The sequence below is a fragment of the Erinaceus europaeus genome, chromosome 6 (assembly GCF_950295315.1).
Source record: "Erinaceus europaeus chromosome 6, mEriEur2.1, whole genome shotgun sequence".
Taxonomy (NCBI): Eukaryota; Metazoa; Chordata; class Mammalia; order Eulipotyphla; family Erinaceidae; genus Erinaceus; species Erinaceus europaeus.
In genome coordinates this window covers 23,257,201-23,277,705 of record NC_080167.1, presented here as the reverse complement: position 1 = coordinate 23,277,705, position 20,505 = coordinate 23,257,201, and the positions used below count along the sequence as shown (strand labels likewise).

The following is a 20,505-nucleotide window of genomic DNA, read 5'->3' as shown; positions in this document are numbered from 1 at the left end:
GATACTTACACCAGTCCTTGCGCTTTGTGCCACCTACGCTTAACTTGCTGTGCTACCGCCCAACTCCCAAAACTACTATTTTTAATAGCTGAGTAGTATTCCAGTGTGTATATGTACCACAACTTGCTCAGCCATTCATCTGTTGTTGGACACCTGGGTTGCTTCCAGGTTTTGACTATTACAAATTGTGCTGTTATGAACAAAGGTATACACCTATCTTTTTGGATGGGTGTGTTGGGTTCCTTAGGACCTATCCCCAGGAATTGCAGAGTCATAGGGTAGGTCCACTTCTAGCCTTCTGAGAGTTCTCCAGACTGCTCTCCACAGAGGTTAGACCAATTGACATTCCCACCAGCAGTGAAGGAGGGTTCCTTTGACCCCAAATATCTCCAACATTTCTTGCTGATACCTTTTGTAATGTATGACATTCTCACAGGAGTGAAGTGGTAACTCATTGTTATCTTTCTTTGCATTTCTCTGACAATAAAAGACTTGGTGCATTTTTTCATGTGTTTCTTGGCCTTTCAGAACTCTTCTGTGGTGAATATTCCATCCATGTCCTCTCCCATTTTTGGATGGGGTTATTTGTTTTCTGTTTGTTGAGTTTGGCAAGCTCTTTATATCTTTTGGTTATTAAACTCTTGTCTGATGTATGACATGTAAAGATCTCCCATTCTGTAAGGGTTCTCTTTGTTTGGGTATTGGTTTCTTTTGCTGTGCAGAAGCATTTTAATTTGATGTAGTCCCATTGATTTATTCTCACCATTGATTTATTCTCATCATTTTAATGATGTTAATTCTTCCAACCCATGAACATGGAATATCTTTCCACTTCTTTCTGTCTGTTTCTATTTCCTTGAATAGTGACTCATAATTTCCAGTATACAAGTCTTTCACTTCTTTGCTTAGGTTTGTTTTTATTGCTATTGTAAAAGGAATTGATTTTTGGATTTCATCTTCTTCTGACCTAGTGTTTGCATAAAGGAATGCCACTGATTTTTGTATGTTAATTTTATAGCCTGACACCTTACTGTATTGCCTGATGACTTCCAAAAGCTTCCTGCTGGATTCTTTAGGTTTTTCTATATATACTATCATGTCATCCACAAATAGGGAGAGTTTGGCTTCTTCTCTTCCAATCTGTATGCCTTTAATTCCTTGCTCCTGCTTGGTTACTATGGCAAGAACTTCCAACACTATGTTGAATGTAATGGTGATAGTGGGCAGCCCTGTCTAGTAGTACCTGGTCTGAAAGGAAATTCTTTCAGTTTTTCACCATTGAGTATGATGTTGGCTGTAGGTTTGCTATATAGAGGCTCCACTATCTTGAGGAATTTTCCATGTATTCCCATTTTTTGTAGTGTTTTGATCATAAAGGGATGTTGTATTTTGTCAAAGGCTTTCTCTGCATCTATTGATTTAACCATGTGGTTTTTGGTCTTGCTGTGGTGGACCATGTTGATTGATTTATATATATTAAACCAACCTTGCATCCCTGAGATAAACCCCACTTGGTCATGATGAACAATCTTTTTAATATAATGCTATATCCAGTTGGCTAGAATTTTGTTCAGTATTTTAGCATCTATGTTCATCAGAGATATTATTTTTTCTTTTTTGGTTGTGTCCCTGTCTGCTTTTGATATCAGAGTGATGTTGGCTTCATAGCAGCTGGAAGGGAGTATTCCAGTGTCTTCAATCTTCTGGAAGACTTTGAAAAGTAGAGGTATTAGTTCTTCTTTGAAAGTTTTGAAGAATTAATTTGTAAAACCATTTGGTCCAGGACTTGTATTCTTGGGAAAGTTCTTGATAACTGTTTCAGTTTTGTTGGCTGTGATGGGCCTGTTCATATTATCTAGTTCCTCTTTACTTAGTTTTGGAAGTTTATGGGTATTTAGGAAATCATCCATTTCTTCCAGGTTCTCCAGCTTGGTGGCATATAGTTGTTCATAGAAGCCTCACATAATATGTTGAATTTCTGTGGTGTATGCTGTGATATCTCCTCTTTCATTTACAATCTGATTTATTTGGGTCTTCTCCCTTTTTTGTTTTGTGAGTCTGGCTAAAGGTTTGTCGATTTTGTTAACTCTTTCAAAGAACCAACGTTTATTTTCGTTGATCTTTTGTGTGGTTTTCTTATTTTCAATGTTAATTATTTCTGACCTAACTATAGTGATTTCTGTCCTTCTGGTTGCATTAAGGTTCCTTTGTTCATCTTCTTCTAGGTCTTTAAGATATGCAGTCAGGTTGTTTATTTGAGCCTTTTCTTCTTTCTTAATGTGTGCTTGTATGGCTATGAGCTTCCCTCTCAGTACTGCCTTAGCTGTGTCCCAAATATTTTGATAGTTTGTGTCTTCAGTTTCACTGAACTCTCAAAACATTTTGATTTCTTCCTTTATTTCCTCTTTGACCCAGTAGTTGTTAAGTAGTGTATTGTTGAGTTTCCTCGTTTTGGGACTATTACATATCTTTTGTCAATTGTTAGTTTAATTCCACTGTGGTCTGAGTAGATGCTTGGGATGTTTTCAATGCTCTTGAATTTGCTGATGCTGTCTTTGTGGCCTAATATATGGTCTATCCTTGAGAATGACTCATGTACACTTGAGTAGAATGTGTATTCCAGTTTCCTGGGGTAAATGACTCTGAAAATGTCCAATAGTTCTAGGTATCTATCTCCACATTTAGCTCCCTTGATTCTTTATTGATTTTTCTGCCTGGATGATCTGTCAAGCTGAGAGAGTGAGGTGCTAAAGTCCCCTACTACGACTGTGTTGCTGTTAATAAATTGCTCTAGCTCTTTCTCAATGCTTCTCATTGGATGCATAGATGTTAATTTTTTTATTTTATATTGATTTATTTATTTTTCCTTTTGCTGCCCTTCTTTTTTTATTGTTGTTGTAGTTGTTGTTGTTGATGTCATCATTGTTAGATAGGACAGAGAGAAATGGATAGAGGAGGGGAAGACATTTCTCAGTTGATAACATTAAAATAATTTTTTATTAGTGACTTAATATTGGTTTACAAGATAACAGGGGTACAGTTCCACACCATTTCCACCACCAGAGTTCTGTATTCCCATTACCTCCACTGGAAACAGATAATGGTTGACTATTATTTCTTTTTTTATTATTATCTTTATTTTTTATGGCCTGTATATTAAAAAGTTTGAGACAGTCAATCAATTTCCCCTCTCATATTAATAGTGATTTATATGACTACAAATTAATAGGAGTGTACATAAACACCATTCCCACCACCATCCTTCCCTCCTCTCCTCAACCCTTCAGTGAAGCCGAACATCCACCCTCACCCTCAACTCAGAGATTTTTACTTTAGTGCCCTACTCCAAACTCAGTCAAATCCTGCTTTTAGTTTCCCTTTCTGTTCTTCTTTCTCAACTTCTGTTTATGAGAGATCATCCCATACTCATCTTTGACTATCATTATTTGACTATTATTTCTATAACTATATAAAATTTTTAATTTATTTATTGGACAAAGACAGGGAAATTGAGAAGGAGTTGGGTAAGAGCAATGGAGGAAGAGAGAGAGAGAGAGAGAGAGAGAGGGAGAAAGGAAAGACAAACTTGTAGCATTGCTTTACCATTCACAAAGCTTTCCCCAGCATGTAACATGTGGGGACTGGGACTTGAGCCTGAGTCCTTGTAAACAGTAGCATATGTGTCTACCACTGCTCTGCCCAGTTGATAAATTTTTTTTTTTTGCCTCCAGGGTTATTGCTGGGGCTCGGTGGCTACACCATGAATCCACTGCTCCTGGAGGCCATTTTCTTCCCCCTTTTGTTGTCCTTGCTGTTGTAGCCTTGTTGTGGTGATAAAATTTTTTAAATCTTTATTTGATAGAGACATCCAGAATTTGAGAGGAAGGGGGATATGTTATTGGATAGGACAGAAAGAAATGGAGAGAGGAGGGGAAGACAGACGGGGAGAGAAAGAGAGGCATCTGTATACCTGCTTCACCACATGTGAAGCAATTCCCCTGCAGGTGGGGAGCTGGAGGCTTGAACCGGGATCCTTTATGTGGGTCCTTGCTCTTCGTGCCACGTGCACTTAATGGCTGCACTACTGCCTGACCCCCACAAGTCTCTGTATTTTAGAGAAATATCTACCCTACTATATGTTTCTCTCCCTGTCTTACTACCACCTTGATTTCTCGTACCGCATCCTGCCCTCTACCACTTTGATTCTGGCTAATCAAGTTTAAGACTCAGTTCAGGTATTACCTCTAGGAAAACCTTAGTACTTAATGTAAACTTAATAGGTAATCACTGAGTAAGATAAATTTAGTTTATGCAAAGATTTAACATATTGTTTCCAATAACTCAACACAAAGGAGATAGTCCCATATATAAATTTTTTAGTTCAGATGGTGAAGATACACAAGAAAAATCTCTAAAGTACCCAAGGTCTTAGCTCTGAGGAGAGATATACCTATATATTTGAGGGAGGGTAATTTTAAAGACTTAACATAGCGGACATAATTGTAGAAAAAACCCAGGCCAGATTAAGGAAGACTATGCACTGATAAAGATATAAAAAAGAAACCTATTTTGGAAATCTTGAATAATGTTCAAGTTGAAATGTATTGTATTGTTTAAAAGGTACTTTTGTGGTTGGTGAGGTAGCTCCCCTGGTAAGGAACCTGCTTGTGTGTGGGTGATGAAAAGTTTGAGTCCTGGATACATCAAATCTCTCTGTCCCCCGTCCCCCGCCACCCTGCCAAAAAAAAAAAAAAAAAAAAGTCAGCCTAGAGCAGAAAAGCCCCAGCAATGACAAAAAACAAGTATGCTAGCTGCAGAATGGAAAATAAAAGGTACTATTAGGAAGTAGAAAGCATGATGTGACTTTGTATGTCTGCACTTAATTATTAAAATGTATGCTTTATTTCTGATGTGTTCATTAATTTTGAACAGATGAATTTGTTGGTGAATTGCTTTTGAAATGACTGTATGTGTGTCTTGAACCAGGTGACCTAGTTCAAATGGTTTTGAAGTTTTAGATATTTCTTGGTTGGGAGAGAGAGTGAGCCAGCTCTGAAATGTATTGTGCCTGCATTGTCATGCGCCACAACCCAGGTTCAAGCAGGGGCATCACAACAACAAAGGGTGACCTGTGATGCTTCTGTCTAAATGAAAGATGTAAAATGTGCAGGGAGACCTCACAGTGGCACACCCGTTTGAGCGTACACATTACCATGCTCAAGGACCCTGGTTTGAACCCCTGCTCCCCACTTGCAGGCAGTGAACCTGGTCTGCCGGTGTCTTTCTATCTATCCCCCTCCTCAATTTCTCTCTGTCCTATTAAGTAAAATTAGAAAGAAAAAAAAGGCAGGGCCCTGGGAGTGGTGGATTTTTAGGGCCAGCTCTGAGCCCCAATGATAAACTTGGCGGCAAAGGAAAAGAAAGAAAGGGAGGAAGAAAGAAAAAGGAAGAAAGGAAACAGAAAAAGAAGTAAAATGTGCAGCTAACAAGTGAGTGTAATTTAGACCCTCAATGAATACAATACTATTTTGTCTATTTTCACCAAGTTTATAGCTTTTCTCTAATCATTCTATGTAGTTCATTTTTATTAAATACATTGGTTTGTTATCTTAAATGTAGAAATGACATCAGAGAAAGATCAAGAAAATCGTGAAGAAAGTGCAAACGACTACCTACAAGTATGTAAAAATTTAAACTCTATAATTTCAGGCTTAATATTCTTTTCTGTACTTTAATAACATAATATCGTCTGAAAGAAAATATCTTTCAGACTAGTCTTTTAAAGTTAGTAGATCATAGTTTAGAATTTATTTTTAAAAGTGTTTAAATAGTTTAAAATATTGTTAGAATCTATAGTAAATAGCTAAAATTCATCCTTGGAATTGAGAGGAAAACATTTCCTGACTATTGATCCTTGTGTCTCATACTATGTACTCTTAACCTGGTGCTCCACCGCTGGCCCTCTGGATCAAAGTTCTTTTTTGGTGTGTAGAATGTAGGAGTTCTGGCTTCTGTAATAGCTTCTCCACTGGGCATGGGCATTGGCTTGTTGATCCATACCCCCAGCCTGTTTCTATCTTGCCTCAGTAGGATAGGGTTCTGGAGAGGTGAGGTTCCAAGTCACATTGGTGAGGTCATCTTCTCAGGGAGGTCAGGATGGAGTCGTAGTAACATTTGCAACTTGGTGTCTGCAAGGCAGTAAGATAATAATACAGGGCAAAATGTTTAATAAATACGCACCAAACAACAGGAATAAAGCAGATAAGACTAGGGACTCTCCTGTGGAATGGGCTATGATAGCTATTTTAGGTATATTCCTAGAGGCCCATGATTTTAAAAATCTTCACTTGAGCTTGATAGCTATCATGGAGGTTGACTCAATACATTGTCAGAGTTGAAAGTAGAACTTGAAAATTAGGTTAGGGCAGAGAGTGGCTCTAAAACTTGAAAAAAAATGTAAATTAACTGTTTACCATGCCAATCTGACCTGGGACACATGTCTATTCATATTTAGCACAGGAGCCTGTGTAACCCCTGATCTCTGTCAGTCTGAGGTCACAGTCCATAGTCATAGCTGGGAACATTCTAGGACCAGTCTTCCTCAGTGGCAGAGTAGGCTGACCCAGCCTCCCTTCAGAGAATGGGGTAGTCCCAACCATTGCTGCTTTATAGTAAGGCAAGTTCCTGGAGAGGTCCATAAAAGGGCTTATGATGACACACTTGATGGAAGTGACCAGTGATGGTAAAGAGAGGGATCTGTTAGAGTTCTAGGTCCACAGTATCTATAGGGGAATCTGAGGATTCCCCAACTAGGACCCTAGAAAATGAGATGACCTGATATTGACTCATTAATTGAGCCTCTCTTTTTCCAGTTTTTGTACTCTTTTCTTTGTCTGATAAGCTTACACTTTCTCCCAGTTGTTAAGGCCTTGAGTATTGTTTCTTATATCCAAGCCTGTATTAAGTTTACTGAGTCTGGCTCCATCTTAGAATTTCAACATGACAACAACAGATATAACTTTAAGTAAAAAATACGTATTCTTTCACATTTTTTTTTCTTATTGCTTCTGTTGATTTAAACTTTTATGTTGTAGGCCAGGAAGACAGCATACTGGTTATGCAAAGGACTTTCATGCTTGATGCTCCAAGTTCTCAAAATTATCTTTTGATACTACCATAAACCAGAGCTGAGCAGTGCTCTTATCTCTCACTCATAAAGAATAATTCAAGGGGTCTGGGTGGTAGTACACGGGGTTAAGCGCACATAGTACAAAGTGCAAGGATCCCAGTTCAAGTCCCCCAACTCCCCACTTGCAGGGGGGTCACTTCACAAGCAATGAAGCAGGTCTTTAAGCGTCTTTCTCTCTCCCTTTCTATCTATCTCCTCCTCCCCTCTCAATTTCTCTGTCCTATCTAATAAAATGGAAAAAATGGCCACCAGGAGCAGTGAATTTGTAGTGCTGGCACTGAGCCCCAGTGATAACTCTGGTGGCAATAAAAATAGTAATTCAATATATTTTTTAAAATATTTATTTTTGGATAGAGATAGAAACTGAAAGGGAAGGAGGAGATAGAGGAAGATATATAGAGAGAAACAGAGACAGAGACAACTGCAGCCCTTCTTCACTGTTTGTGAAGATTCTCACCATCCAGGTGAGGACTGGGGGCTTGAACCTGGTTCCTAGCACAGTGTAACATGTGCACACTTCTGGTGAACCGCCTATTAAACACAAACATTTTTAAAAACGTTTATATTGTTTGATAGAGTACACTTAAGTTCTGGCATGAATGATTTTATCATATAAATAACATGAACTTTCACTAAACATTCAGTGTTTCCTAAAGTGACACTATATTAAATTAAGTAGAGGAAATGCACATATATCATGGCATTGGCTTTTTCTAGGCTTTCTGAATCCATAGTAGATTAAAAGAAGCTAGTGCATTGATTAGTATGGTAAAAGCTACCTCTGCAACTAGAGATGTAAAAGTTTCAGTGACCTGTGATAATAGAAATAGTTTTATTCATTCAAATCATGACCATCTGAGCCAACTGATAAAATTAATGAAAACAAGAACTTTTCTCTAGTCAATAAAGTTATAAGAGCTATCTTAATCCTGGCCTTTTATTAAAGGTTGAGGAAGGAAAGACATACAAAAGTGGAGAAGTAGAAGTATCAGAAAATATGTGTGATGCTGCTGATCAATTAATTCAACAAAGACAGAAGGAACCAATGGATAACCAGCTTTTTCCTATTGTGGAGAATGAAGATTCTGATAGGTAATAGCAGTCAGAGGTAATTTAGTCATAGATAATTCTTTTCATGTATGTAAAAAGGTTCTAATTTGAGCTCATACGATTAACAGATTTTGTATTTTTGTTAGCAATACTCAGCCATTACTGGTAATTGCAGAGATGCAAACTAACAATGATATGTCATTTTGTGAAATCATAATGACAAATGTTTTATTAAGAATTAATAGCCAAGGGGGCTGGGCAGTGGAGTACCAGGCTAAATGTGCATATTATCTTGCCCAAAGGCCCAGGTTAGAGCCCCTGCTCCCCACCTTCAGAGGGAGACACCTCTCAAGTGGTGAAGTAGTTCTGCAGGTGTCTCTCTTTCTTTCCTTCTCTATCTCCTTCTCCCCTCCCAATTTCTCTCTGTTCTATCTAACAGAATAGAAAGAGGAAAAAAATGGCCATTTGGAGCAGTTAGATTCATAGAGGTGGCACTGAGCCCCAGCAATAACCCAGGTGGCAATTAAAAAAAAAAAGAATTAATAGCCAGGGTTAACAAATACAATGAAAAAAATTCTTAAACATTGTTAAGGGAAGAAATTAGTAATTTCTGTTTGAAGGTTACTACTTCTATGTGTGTTATTCTTTTCCTTCAAGTCCCTAGGAAATATTTAGATGCCATGGTACTAATTGTAATTACATTATCTTCTCAAAGTAGAGTGATTTTTCTCCCTTTTTTTTTATCCTGATAGCCTCCTCTGTTTCTTTTACCTGTCTATAAAGTATTCCTTGTCATATGTCAATTCTATATTTCACACTGTATTATAATTGTATATATCTATAAAGGAGGGTTGATTATTATTATTATTACTCATGTTATACTTCATGATTGCTTTGTAAGTAGTAAATAAATTAATAAAGGTAATACTGTAGTGTTTTTTTTTAAAAGCCAGCATTTTATTCTTTACCAGTGGACTTACTATTTTTTTAAATCACCTTTTCTATGATTTTTTTTTAAAGCAGTGGCCCTAGCTTGTATATAAAGGAAGGGAAGGAAAAAGAAAGGAAAACACCTCCACCAGCAGATTTCATGATTATGCCAGTGATTGATGAGTCTGATTCACTAACTTGTAGTGAACTTCAAGTGACTGATGATGACAGTCTCGGTGAAATAGCTAAAAATTCTGGAAGGTAAAAGTCCATAAATTCTTTGCTTATACGTAAAGGAATATCAGTGATTATGTTTCCTGGAAATTAAAACAGTATACTGTAGCGCACAAGCCACGGCAGAAGAACTCTCAGTTGTGTCAGACAAGCATTGTTGAGAGGGTAAGATATGAACAAGTGACTTTGTGGAGGAGCAGTTTCAATGAATAGTTGCTTTTGAAAATCTGACAATAGTAAGTGTAACTACCTCCTTTAGAATTGCTCACTGGGATAGGCAGTAAATGGCTAGCCTAGGAAGAATGCAATTCAAGAGAGCTTTTAGTGTGTATATGCTATAGGAAATGATTCACTAATGAAGGCTATATTTATTTAACCTTATTTGTTTATATTTACAATGTCAAGAATGTTGATTGTAATACTGGGAGTCGGGCAGTAGCACAGCGGGTTAAGCGCACATTGGCATGAAGCGCCAAGGACCGGTCTAAGGATCCCGGTTTGATCCCCGGCTCCCCACCTGCAGGGGAGTCGCTTCACAGACGGTGAAGCAGGTCTGCAGGTGTCTATCTTTCTCTTGCCCCCTCTGTCTTCCCCTCCTCTCTCCATTTCTCTCTGTCCTATCCAACAACAATGACATCAACAACAACAACAATAAAAAACACCAAGGGCAACAAAAGAGAAAATAAATAATAATAATAAAATTTTAAATAAAAAACAAAAGATTATGCTAAGCTGGGGCCAACAAGATATGTTCATCTGATACAACACCTGCCTTGACATGTGCAAGACCAGGTTTTGAAGACCCCCAACTATATACTACATGGCACTGGGGGCTTCTGTGGTGTCTCTCTGTGTTTCTTTTTTAGGTTTTTTTTTTTTTTTAATGATTACTATCTTTATTGGATAGAAACAGCCAGTAATCAAGAGAGAAGGGGGTGATAGGGAGAGAGAGAGAAAGAGGATCCTGCAACACTGCTTCACCACTGGCAAAGCTTTCCCCCTGCAGGCAGGGACTGGGGGTTGAGGACCAGGGGCTCATACCTGGGTCCTGGCACATTGTGACATGTGCACTCAACCAGGTCTGCCACCACCCAGCCCCTCTCTCTGTGTTTCCGTTTCTATCTGGAGAAAAAAAAGTTGACTCAGAATGGTAAAATTGTATAATATATAAAATTGCAATTTTATATTTATAATATGTCATATATATTATAGCATTATATAATATATTATAATCTATCTATACAATGTATTACATAATATTATAATATTCATATATTCCATGGCACTCCTACTGTTTTTTGGTTTATAGTAAGAAGTTATTAATTCAATTTGGTTCTGAAGTGGGATATTTTCAGTTAATGGTATATGCAGATAATTATTTCAGAGTCTATCATACAAAATTCAAATGAATATTTAATGATAAGTATTAATCATTTAGGTCATGCTAGGTAAAATGCAATCACACCTTGATCATCTTAGATATTATAGTGTCTTTAATAGTATCATCATAAGTAGCTAAGATCTTGTTGGGTATTCTAAAGTTTACCAAGTTCCAGTACCTTCATATTTGCTTAAATTCTGGGGAGAAGAAGGTTTTATTTATGTACAATAGAAAAAATATTAACAATTTATCACAGATTATTTGGAATTTGAAAACTCTGAAGTAGAAAAGCCACATTTTCTGTATGGAGGGTATTATTGACACATACCTTGTGCTCAAGTATAAATTGAATGCACAGCATGTTTTTTTATGTCTTTCTTTGGAAGATTTCCAGTATTGCCTTGTATAAAGTCTTTCAGTGTCTAGCCACTTGACTTTTGACCTTTTATCCCTTGCTGTGAAAAGTCTGTTTCTATGTGGATTTGTTCCTATGTGTTGTTATAACTGTACTATTGATTCTAGAAGGAGGGGAATCATAGCCCCTCCTTTAAAAATTTCATTTTAATGAGAGAGATAGAGATAGAGTACTACTCAGCTCTGGCTTATGGTGGTACTGGGGACTGAAGCTGGGACTATAGAGCTTCAGACCTGAATGCCTTTTTTTTTTTATTCCCTTTTGTTGCCCTTGTTGTTTTATTGTTGTAGTTATTATTATTGTTGTTGTTGTTATTGGATAGCACAGAGAGAAATGGAGAGAGGAGGGGAAGACAGAGAGGAGGAGAGAAAGACAGACACCTGCAGACCTGCTTCACCGCCTGTGAAGTGACTCCCCTGCAGGTGGGGAACCGGGGTTCAAACCGGGATCCTTATGCGGGTCCTTGTGCTTTGCGCCACCTGTGCTTAACCCGCTGCACTACAGCCCGACTCCCACCTGAACGCCTTTTGCAGAACCATTATGCTGTCTCCCCAGTCCACATAGTCCCGTTTACTAACTAGATTAACTTGGTCTTGCCCCTTGGGAAAGTGGTAAGATTTAAATAAGTCAATAAGTGGCTGGGTGAAGATGTTCTCTTTGCCTCTTTTTTTTTTTTTTTTTCCTCCAGGGTTATCACTGGGGCTCAGTGCCTGTAGCACGAATCCACTGCTCCTGGAGGCCATTTTTTTCCCCCTTTTGTTGTCCTTGTTGCTTTATCATTGTTGTAGTTATTATTATTTTGTTATTGTTGTCACTGTTGGATAGGACAGAGAGAAATGGAGAGAGGAGGGGAAGACAGAGAGGGGAAGAGAAAGACACCTGCAGACCTGCTTTACCACCTGTGAATCGAGTCCCCTGCAGGTGGGGAGCCAGGGGCTGGAACCAGGGTCCTTACTCCAGTCCTGTGCTTTGCGCCACCTGCACTTAACCAGCTGTGCTACCACCCGACTCCCAAAGTCTGTCAAATTTAACTGTGTTTACATCTCACTATTTGCACTCTTACTGCTAAAGTATTATTTCTACAAAGAAACCTGCATATATCGAGACTTCTGATTTTCCTCGTACTGTGCTAATTCACTGCATTGATTTGATCGTGAATTATCACCACCAAACCCCTTGCTCTCATTATTATTTAAGTTGATTGTGACTCTACTCTACTTGTAACCTAATGTTAAGAGTCACGTTAAATTATATGAAGTGTAGGATAAACTGGTAGACATAAAGTTCTGTAACATAGAATTTTATAGGCATCTTATGGCCAAGTTTGATTATAATTATTATCATCTCCATACATCATCGGATGTCATGTGGTATTCTTATTTTATGGACAAATTTTTAAAAAATCCCTTCTCTCAAATACTTTGAAGTAAGTATTATTTTCACAACACCTCATCACAGACCCCTGTAAGCGTCAACCCGGCTTTGACCTAGCACGTTATGATTGGGCCCTCCTCAATCGCTATCGAACAGGCCATGGCCGGTGCGCCGCTATGTTCTATCGCTGGGGAGCCAGAGATGACCCGAACTGCCCCTGCGGCTACAGACAGACTATGACCCACATAGTCAACGACTGCCACCTCTCCAGATTCAAAGGAGGTCTCGAAACTTTACATCAGGCTCAACCTGACGCTATTGACTGGCTATAGAAGAAGGGCAAACGCTAGAAGAATATATTGTGAAAACATGTCTTAAAGTCAAGTTTTTGGAACTAGGTAGTGGCACACCCAGTTGAGCGCATGTGTTACAATTTGCAGGCTCCCAGGTTCAAGCCTCTAGTCCCTACCTGCAGGGGAGGTTTTGCAAGTGATGAAGCAGTGTTACAGGTGTCTCTTTTTCTCTCTCCCTCTCTGTCTTCTCCTCTCCTCTCAATTTCTCTCTGACTCTATAAGATAAGTAAATAAAATATTTTAAAGCATCTAAATGAAGTAATAAAGTCAGATTTTCTGGGTACTATTATTGACCAACCATAAGAGTTGGATGAGTTATTTGCCCTTTCTATTCCTAATTTTCCTCATTTGTATTATACCTAATAATTATCGCCTTCCCATAATTATTGTATTAATATACCTTATTAAATACTTGCACTTTTAGTACTTATAACAGCATGGCTAAAAAAAAATTAAAAAAAAACTAATTTCACAAGTTAAAAAAAAAAGTACTTGCTCTACACAGAGACTTAAAATGCTTTCCAAACAGGGTTTAGTGCTTGAAGAACCTTGATCTGTGGAAAATGACAATAAAAACCTCTGACATGGGAGTTGGGTGGTAATGCAGCGGGTTAAGTGCACGTGATGCAAAGTGCAAGGACCGGCCTAAAGATCCTGGTTCGAGCCCCTGGCTCCCCACCTGCAGGGGAGTCACTTCACAGGCGGTGAAGCAGGTCTGCAGGTGTCTGTCTTTCTCTCCCCCTCTCTGTCTTCCCCTCCTCTCTCCATTTCTCTCTGTCCTATCTAACAACATCAATAACAACGATAATAACTACAACAACAATAAAAAAACAAGGAAAAATAAAAACAAAAGGGAAAATAAATATAAAAAAAATAAAATTAAAAAAAACCTCTGGCATATTTCCTATTCAAGTCTGCAAGTAATATAGTACTTTACCTAATCTTTTGTCAATTTGATCCATACCCCAGATTTCATAATTTGTTAGTAGGAGTGTATTTTCTTGTTCTTTAGTGTTATTTTTCTTTTTTAAAAAATCTTTTTTTATTTTTATTTATTTATTCTTTTTTTGTTGCCCTTGTGTTTTTTTTCACTGTTGTAGTTATTATAGTAGTTGTTGATGATATCATCATTGTTGGTTAGGACAGAAAGAAATGGAGAGAGGAGGGGAAGACAGAGAAGGAGAGAGAAAGACACCTGTAGACCTGCTTCACCACTTGTGAAGAGACTCTTCTGCAGGTGGGGAACTGGGGACTCGAACCAGGATACTTATGCTATTCCTTGAACTTTGCACCACCTGCGCTTAACCCGTTGCACTACTGCCCAAATCCCAGTGTTATCTTTCTTGTGTGATTCTTTCAGAAAATTAATCACAAATGAGGATTTTATTTAAAAAGCAATAGATTCAGATACTTTTTGTATTTAATATTTTCCTGAAATAATTGTGATTTGTTTTCCAGGACTGTAAAGAAAGCACCTAATGAAAAGGACAAGGTATAATAACAAACTATAGGAATATTATTCTCCAATTAAAAAAAGTACACCATAAAAGGAATAATGAATATCTAGAAAGCTTTCTTTTGTTATTCTTTTCCTGTCTTTTTATTTTCTGTTTTTTTTTTTTTAATCTTTTACATCTGACAGTAAAGTTTATACATGCATAACATTTCTCAGTTTTTCCACATAACAATACAATCTCCACTAGGTCCTCTGTCATCCTTTTTGGATCTGTCCTCTTTTCTTTTTCTTTTTTTTTTTTTTTTACTAGCGTGCTTAATCAGCTCTGATTTATGGTAATCAGGGGATTGAACCTGGAATCTTTGGAGCCTCAGGCAGGAGAGTCTCTTTGCATAACCATTATGCTATTTCCCCTGCTTGTAGAAGGTTTTCTTTTGTTTATGTTGGAAAAAGAAATTATAGGCCAGAGAGATAACTGTAGAGCATGCTTGAGATCCCAGTTTTAATCCACAACACCATGTAAGTAAAAATTGAGCTCTATTCTTTTTTTATGAAAAAAAGTAATAAATAAAAGTTAATTAGAAAGTAATTTAGAAATTGATTTTCTAAAAAAAAGTTTGCATGATTTTAGTTTTTATAAAAAGAGGGATACTGGTCATCTCTGTAGACTTAGTATACTTTATGAATATTTTGGGGGGGGATTTTGAAGTTGTATTGTTTACTTGCAGGTCAAAAAACAAATTAAATTTATGGATATCCTTGATGACTCAACTCAGTCATCTGCAACAATTTCAGAGGATTGTGTATTGCCTTACACTAATTATGAGAGTTTTATGTTGCTCATTGAACAACTAGGCAAGGATAGTAAAGGTAAGACCATAGTGTAAATATAAAGATCTGTTTTATGTATAGTATATATTCCAACTTAATCTTGTACTGTTCCACAGAGTATGGATATTCCATAGTGTTATTCATCTCAGAAATATATTTTACATTAAAATAAAATGAGGACCAGGAGATATAGTTCAGCAGATAGATCACATGCTTTCATGTGTATAAGGGCCTGTGTTCTAATCCCATCGACATATAGGAGCACCATGCACAGCAAAATTGTGCTTATTTAAGGTCCCCAGTTCATTCCCAGATTCTATATCAATAATATAATAATAATAATGGCATCTATTGTATACTGCCAAAGAACTATGATAATTCCCCTATGTTTGTGGATTCTTTTTCTCTCCTATGCCTTCCTCCAAGGTCAGTCACAATTGCTTCTTACAGTTATAAGGTTGGAGCCTGTGATTCCTTTGTGTCTCAGTCACTGTATTCGTTGATTTCTCCTGAAATAAAGCATATGATTTTTGACAACTTTACTTACACGATCTGTAGAATATAAAATTTTCTCTGTCATGTTTGCTGAAAGGTACTCTCCTCCATCCTGTATTCCTCACCCCGCATCCCCCATCAGGACTGCCCTGGGGTTTTGTGCCTGTGAGATTCCACTACTTCTGGATGACTCTCTTGTTTTTGTTTTGTTTTCCTTTTTTCCAGATAGGTAGGAGAGAGAGAGGGAGAGAGAGACTGACTATATCCTGGCTCCGCCACTACGAAAGTTTCCCTTTTTCCTGGTGCTCCCAAGTGGTGTCCGGAAGCTGGTAGTAAAGTGTGTGCTCTGCTGAGTGAACTATCTCTCAGCCCCTGAGAGTTTTAAAATCAGGAATGAATCTTGAATTGTAGTGCCTTCTCTTTATGTTGAGATGATTATGTGGTACTCCTTTTTCAGTTTTCAATCCACTAACATTAATTTTATGTTTCATTAATTGGTGTTTTTATTCTTAAATTCCTAGGATCAGGGCCAGGCAGTGGAGCACCTGGTTAAGCACACACACTACAATGCACAAGGACCTGGGTTCGAGCACCTGGTCCCCAACTGCAGGGGGAAAGCTTCACAAGTGGTGAAGCAGGGCTGCAGATATCTCTCTACCTGCCCTTCCTCTCAATTTTTCTCTGTCCTATCGAATTAAAGTTTAAAAAAATATTAGAGTGGCCTGGAGGTGGCGCAGTGGATAAAGTATTGGACTCTCAAACGTGAGATCCTAAATTCAGTCCCCAGCAGCCTCTGTACCAGAGTGAAGTCTGGTTCTTTTTCTCCTCCTATCTTTCTCATGAATAAATAAATAAATAAATAACCTTAAAAAAATTCCTACGATCCATCTCATTTTGTCATGGCAAATCAAGCTTTTAATGTATTATTGGAATTGCTTTGCTAATGTTTATTTCATGTTCACTTCCATGCTCAGGATAAGTTTTCTTTTCTGTGATATCTTTTCTGGATTTGAACTCAGAATAATTCCAACCTTGTAGGGAGTTGGTATATAGATATTTCTTCTCCTAATTTTTAGGGGATAGTACGTATAGATCTAATATGTTTCTGAATGTTCTTCTGCTTCTTTGGGGAATTATATGTCAGCTGCTTGCATTTTTCTCACATTTTAACACTGTCAGGTTTACTAGTCTATTACTATGTGATGTCTAATAGATGTTTATTCCAACCTAGCATGTTTTTCATCTCTGGTTTGGTTTCCATTTTGTAAGTGTTACTGGATTAAAGAAAATGCTTGGTGGGGGAGATAGCATAATTGTTATGCAAAGAGACTGCCATACCTGAGGCTCCAAAGTCCCAGGTTGAATCCCCTGCACCACCATAAGCCTGAGCTGAGCAGTGGTGGTAAAAAGAAAAAAAAAAAAAAACATGCTATATTTAAATTAGTTTTAAGCAGTTTGTTCCTTACTGGTCTTATTCTTCCTCTAGGTCCAATATACATTAAGTTATGTATGACCATAGAATTCTGTTCTCTTATAGTATGGTATATGTCTGAATTTATAACATGTTTGCTCTACCAGCTGTGCCACTGTCCAGCCCCTATATGTCAAAATTGATAATTATTTTCTAATTTGTGTTTCTCCTGCACTAGACTTTAAGATCTAGTCTGCTTTACCTGTGGAGATTACTATCTTGCCATCCACAATATAAATACTCAGTATATATATGTATTAAATGTACGTCAAATGAATGTCAAAGTGCAGTTTTTTAACTGGTGCTTTTATACAGATTTACAAAATTATGAGATTACAGGAGTATAATTCCACATCGTTCCTACCACCAGAGTTCTGTATCCCCTTTCCTTCCTTTGGAAACTGCTGTTTTCTCCCCAGGTCTCCAGACACAAGTTGCCTATTATTGCTTTTCTTTCTTTCTTCTTTTTTATTTTTCTTTATTAGGGATTAATGGTTTACAGTCAACCCCCTCTAGGTCCTCTGCCATCATGTTCTGGGACCTGAAGCCTCCCCCTCCACCCCAGAGTCTGTTACTTTAGTGCAGCACACCAAAACTAGTCAATTTCTACCTTGTGTTTCCCTTCTGTTCTTGTTTTTCAACTTCTGTCTGTGAGTGAGAACATCCCATATTCATTCTTCTCTTTCTGAATGAACATGATTCCTTCAAACTCTATCCAAGATGAGGTGAAGAAAGTTAAATCAACTATTTTTAATAGTTGAGTAGTATTCCATTGTGTGTATATACCACAACTTGCTCATCTGTTGTTGGACACCTGGGTTGCTTCCAGGTTTGGGCTATTAGAAACCATAAAATGCAGTCTTTTATATACAAAAGTACCTGTGTGCTTTACTTCTATCTTTGTTTTTGCCCTGATGCAGATTCTGTTAACTTACTGAAAATCCAGGATGCAGTTCTTTCGTATGAAAGATTAATAGAACTTAAAGGAAATCACTGTGGACTACTTGCAGGAAAAATTGAGAAAATGAAAAATAAAGTCAGTGGACTACAAAAAGAGCTATCAGAAACAAAAGAGATAAGATCACAGTTAGAGCTGCAAAAAGTAGAATGGGACCAAGAACTCTGCAGTCTGAGGTAATACACCTCAGTTTCAAACAACTCACTTTCATGTAGATGTATTAGAGAGTTTTTCTCCTTGGGGACAGGTAGTGGCACACCTGGTTGAGTACACATGTTAGAATGCTCAAGGATATAGGTTCAAGGCCCTGGTACCCATCTGCAAGAGGAAAGCTTTGCAAGCGATGAAGCAATACTGCAACTTTCTCTTTCTTTCTCTCTTTCTCTCTCTCTCTCTCTCTCTCTCTCTCTCTCTCTCTCACACACACACACACACACACACACACACACCCACACACACACACTCCCCCTCCCTTGATCTCAATTTCTATTGTCTCTATGCAATAAATAAAATATTTTTAAAAGAAATTTTCTCCTTGTGAATTTACCTTCCAGAATTTTGCAGGAGAGTGAATTTTAATATTGCCAAATATGAAATTCTTAGAAATAAGATAGAAAGTTCTGGGACCGGGTGGTGGTGCACCTGGTTGAGTGCACATATTAGGATGCACAAGGACCCAGGTTCAAGCACCTATCCCCAGCTGCAGGGGGAAAGCTTCATGAGTGGTGAAGCAGTATATTGCAAGTGTCTCTCTGTCCCTCTTTCTTTCTATCTTCCTCTTCCCTCTCAATTTCTGACTGTCTCTACCCAATAAATAAATAAAGATAATAGAAAAAAATTTAAAAAATATAAAAATGAAAGTTCTTAAGAGAGTAATTTTAATTCAAATTGAATGAATAGTCTTACAAATCAAAATTGTAATGATCGCATAGAAACATTCTTATTTAACAAAATCAAACTTTTGTTATCTTAAAATTTTCCATGTTATAATGAATGCTAGAAGGAATATACTTTGTATATTTCTTTGTCTGTATTACTTTAAATAGATTCTTTTTTTTTTTCTTTTGCCTCCAGGGTTATTGCTGGGGCTCAGTGCCTGCACCATGAATCCACCCCTCCTGGAGGCCATTTTTCCCCCTTTTATTGCCCTTCTTGTTGTAGCCTTGTTGTGGTTATTATTGTTATTGTTGATGTCGTTCGTTGTTGGATAGGACAGAGAGAAATGGAGAGAGGAGGGGAAGAAAGAGAGGGGGAGAGAAAGACAGACACCTGCAGACCTGCTTCACCGCCTGTGAAGCGACTCCCCTGTAGGTGGGGAGCGGGGGGCTCAAACCGGGATCCTTACGCCGGTCCTGGCACTTCCCACCACATGCACTCAACCCGCTGCGCCACCGCCCGACCCCCCTGAATAAATTATTTAATATATTACTTGGTTAGTGTAGAAAGCCTTTAAGAAGTCTTTGATTCATATTTCTAAATTGTTCTTAAAGTTTACATTAGTTTACATAGCCACCAGAGAATATAAGGTGCTCATGTTAACCAAGACAGAAAATGTTTTTAATTATGCAGTTTCACTTTTGATAGATGCATGGAGAAAACGGAGAGGTCTGGGCGGTAGTGCACAGGGCTACTTGCACATAGTGTGAAGCACAAGCACCTGCGCAAGTATCCCGGTTTAAGCTCCAGGATCCCAACCTATAGGGGGTCACTTCACAAGGTCTGTAGGTGTCTGTCTTTCTCTGCCCTCTCTGTCTTCCGCTCCTCTCTCAATTTTTCTCTGTCCTATCCAACTACAACAATAACAACAACAACAGTGGAAAAAAGATGGCCGCACTATCAAATCCCAGAGAGAGGGGACGAAAAAGAAAGAAATATTTGGATGTAATAACAGGGTCATGTGTGGCTTAGAAGGGAAGAGAGGATTGGACTTGGAAGTAAAAGGAAGCAAATATGTGCAAATGTAGACAGATAGTTGACAGTTAATCCATATCTGCAAACTTTGGGAGAACTATGATGGTTTGTAATGGAGGGACTTGAGATTCAGAACTCTGGTGGTAGGAACAGTGTGGAATTATACTTCTGTTGACATGTCATTTTATAAATCAATAGCAAATCGCTAATAAAAAATAAAAAATAGGGAGTCGGGCTGTAGCGCAGCGGGTTAAGCGCAGGTGGCGCAAAGCACAAGGACCGGCATAAGGATCCCGGTTGGAGCCCCGGCTCCCCACCTGCAGGGGAGTCACAGGCGGTGAAGCAGGTCTGCAGGTGTCTATCTTTCTCTCCTCCTCTCTGTCTTCCCCTCCTCTCTCCATTTCTCTCTGTCCTATCCAACAACGACAACAACAACAATAATAACTACAACAATAAA

General features: G+C 38.1%; 1 protein-coding gene across 2 annotated transcripts in view; it reads left to right on the top strand.

Annotated features, from left to right (window-relative positions):
* The window catches only part of LOC103118619 (ankyrin repeat domain-containing protein 26-like), a 74,773-nt gene that overhangs the window by 28,488 nt on the left and 25,780 nt on the right, over positions 1-20,505 (top strand). Inside the window, exons 10-15 of one of the 2 annotated variants that reach the window (XM_060193343.1) lie at positions 5,620-5,678; positions 8,136-8,281; positions 9,263-9,430; positions 14,385-14,418; positions 15,111-15,252; positions 18,100-18,313. In XM_060193343.1, coding sequence (XP_060049326.1) covers positions 5,620-5,678; positions 8,136-8,281; positions 9,263-9,430; positions 14,385-14,418; positions 15,111-15,252; positions 18,100-18,313 — 763 coding nt within the window. Of the gene's footprint in view, positions 1-5,619; positions 5,679-8,135; positions 8,282-9,259; positions 9,431-14,384; positions 14,419-15,110; positions 15,253-18,099; positions 18,314-20,505 lie in introns of both variants that reach the window. The other variant, XM_060193342.1, reaches the window with a different exon arrangement.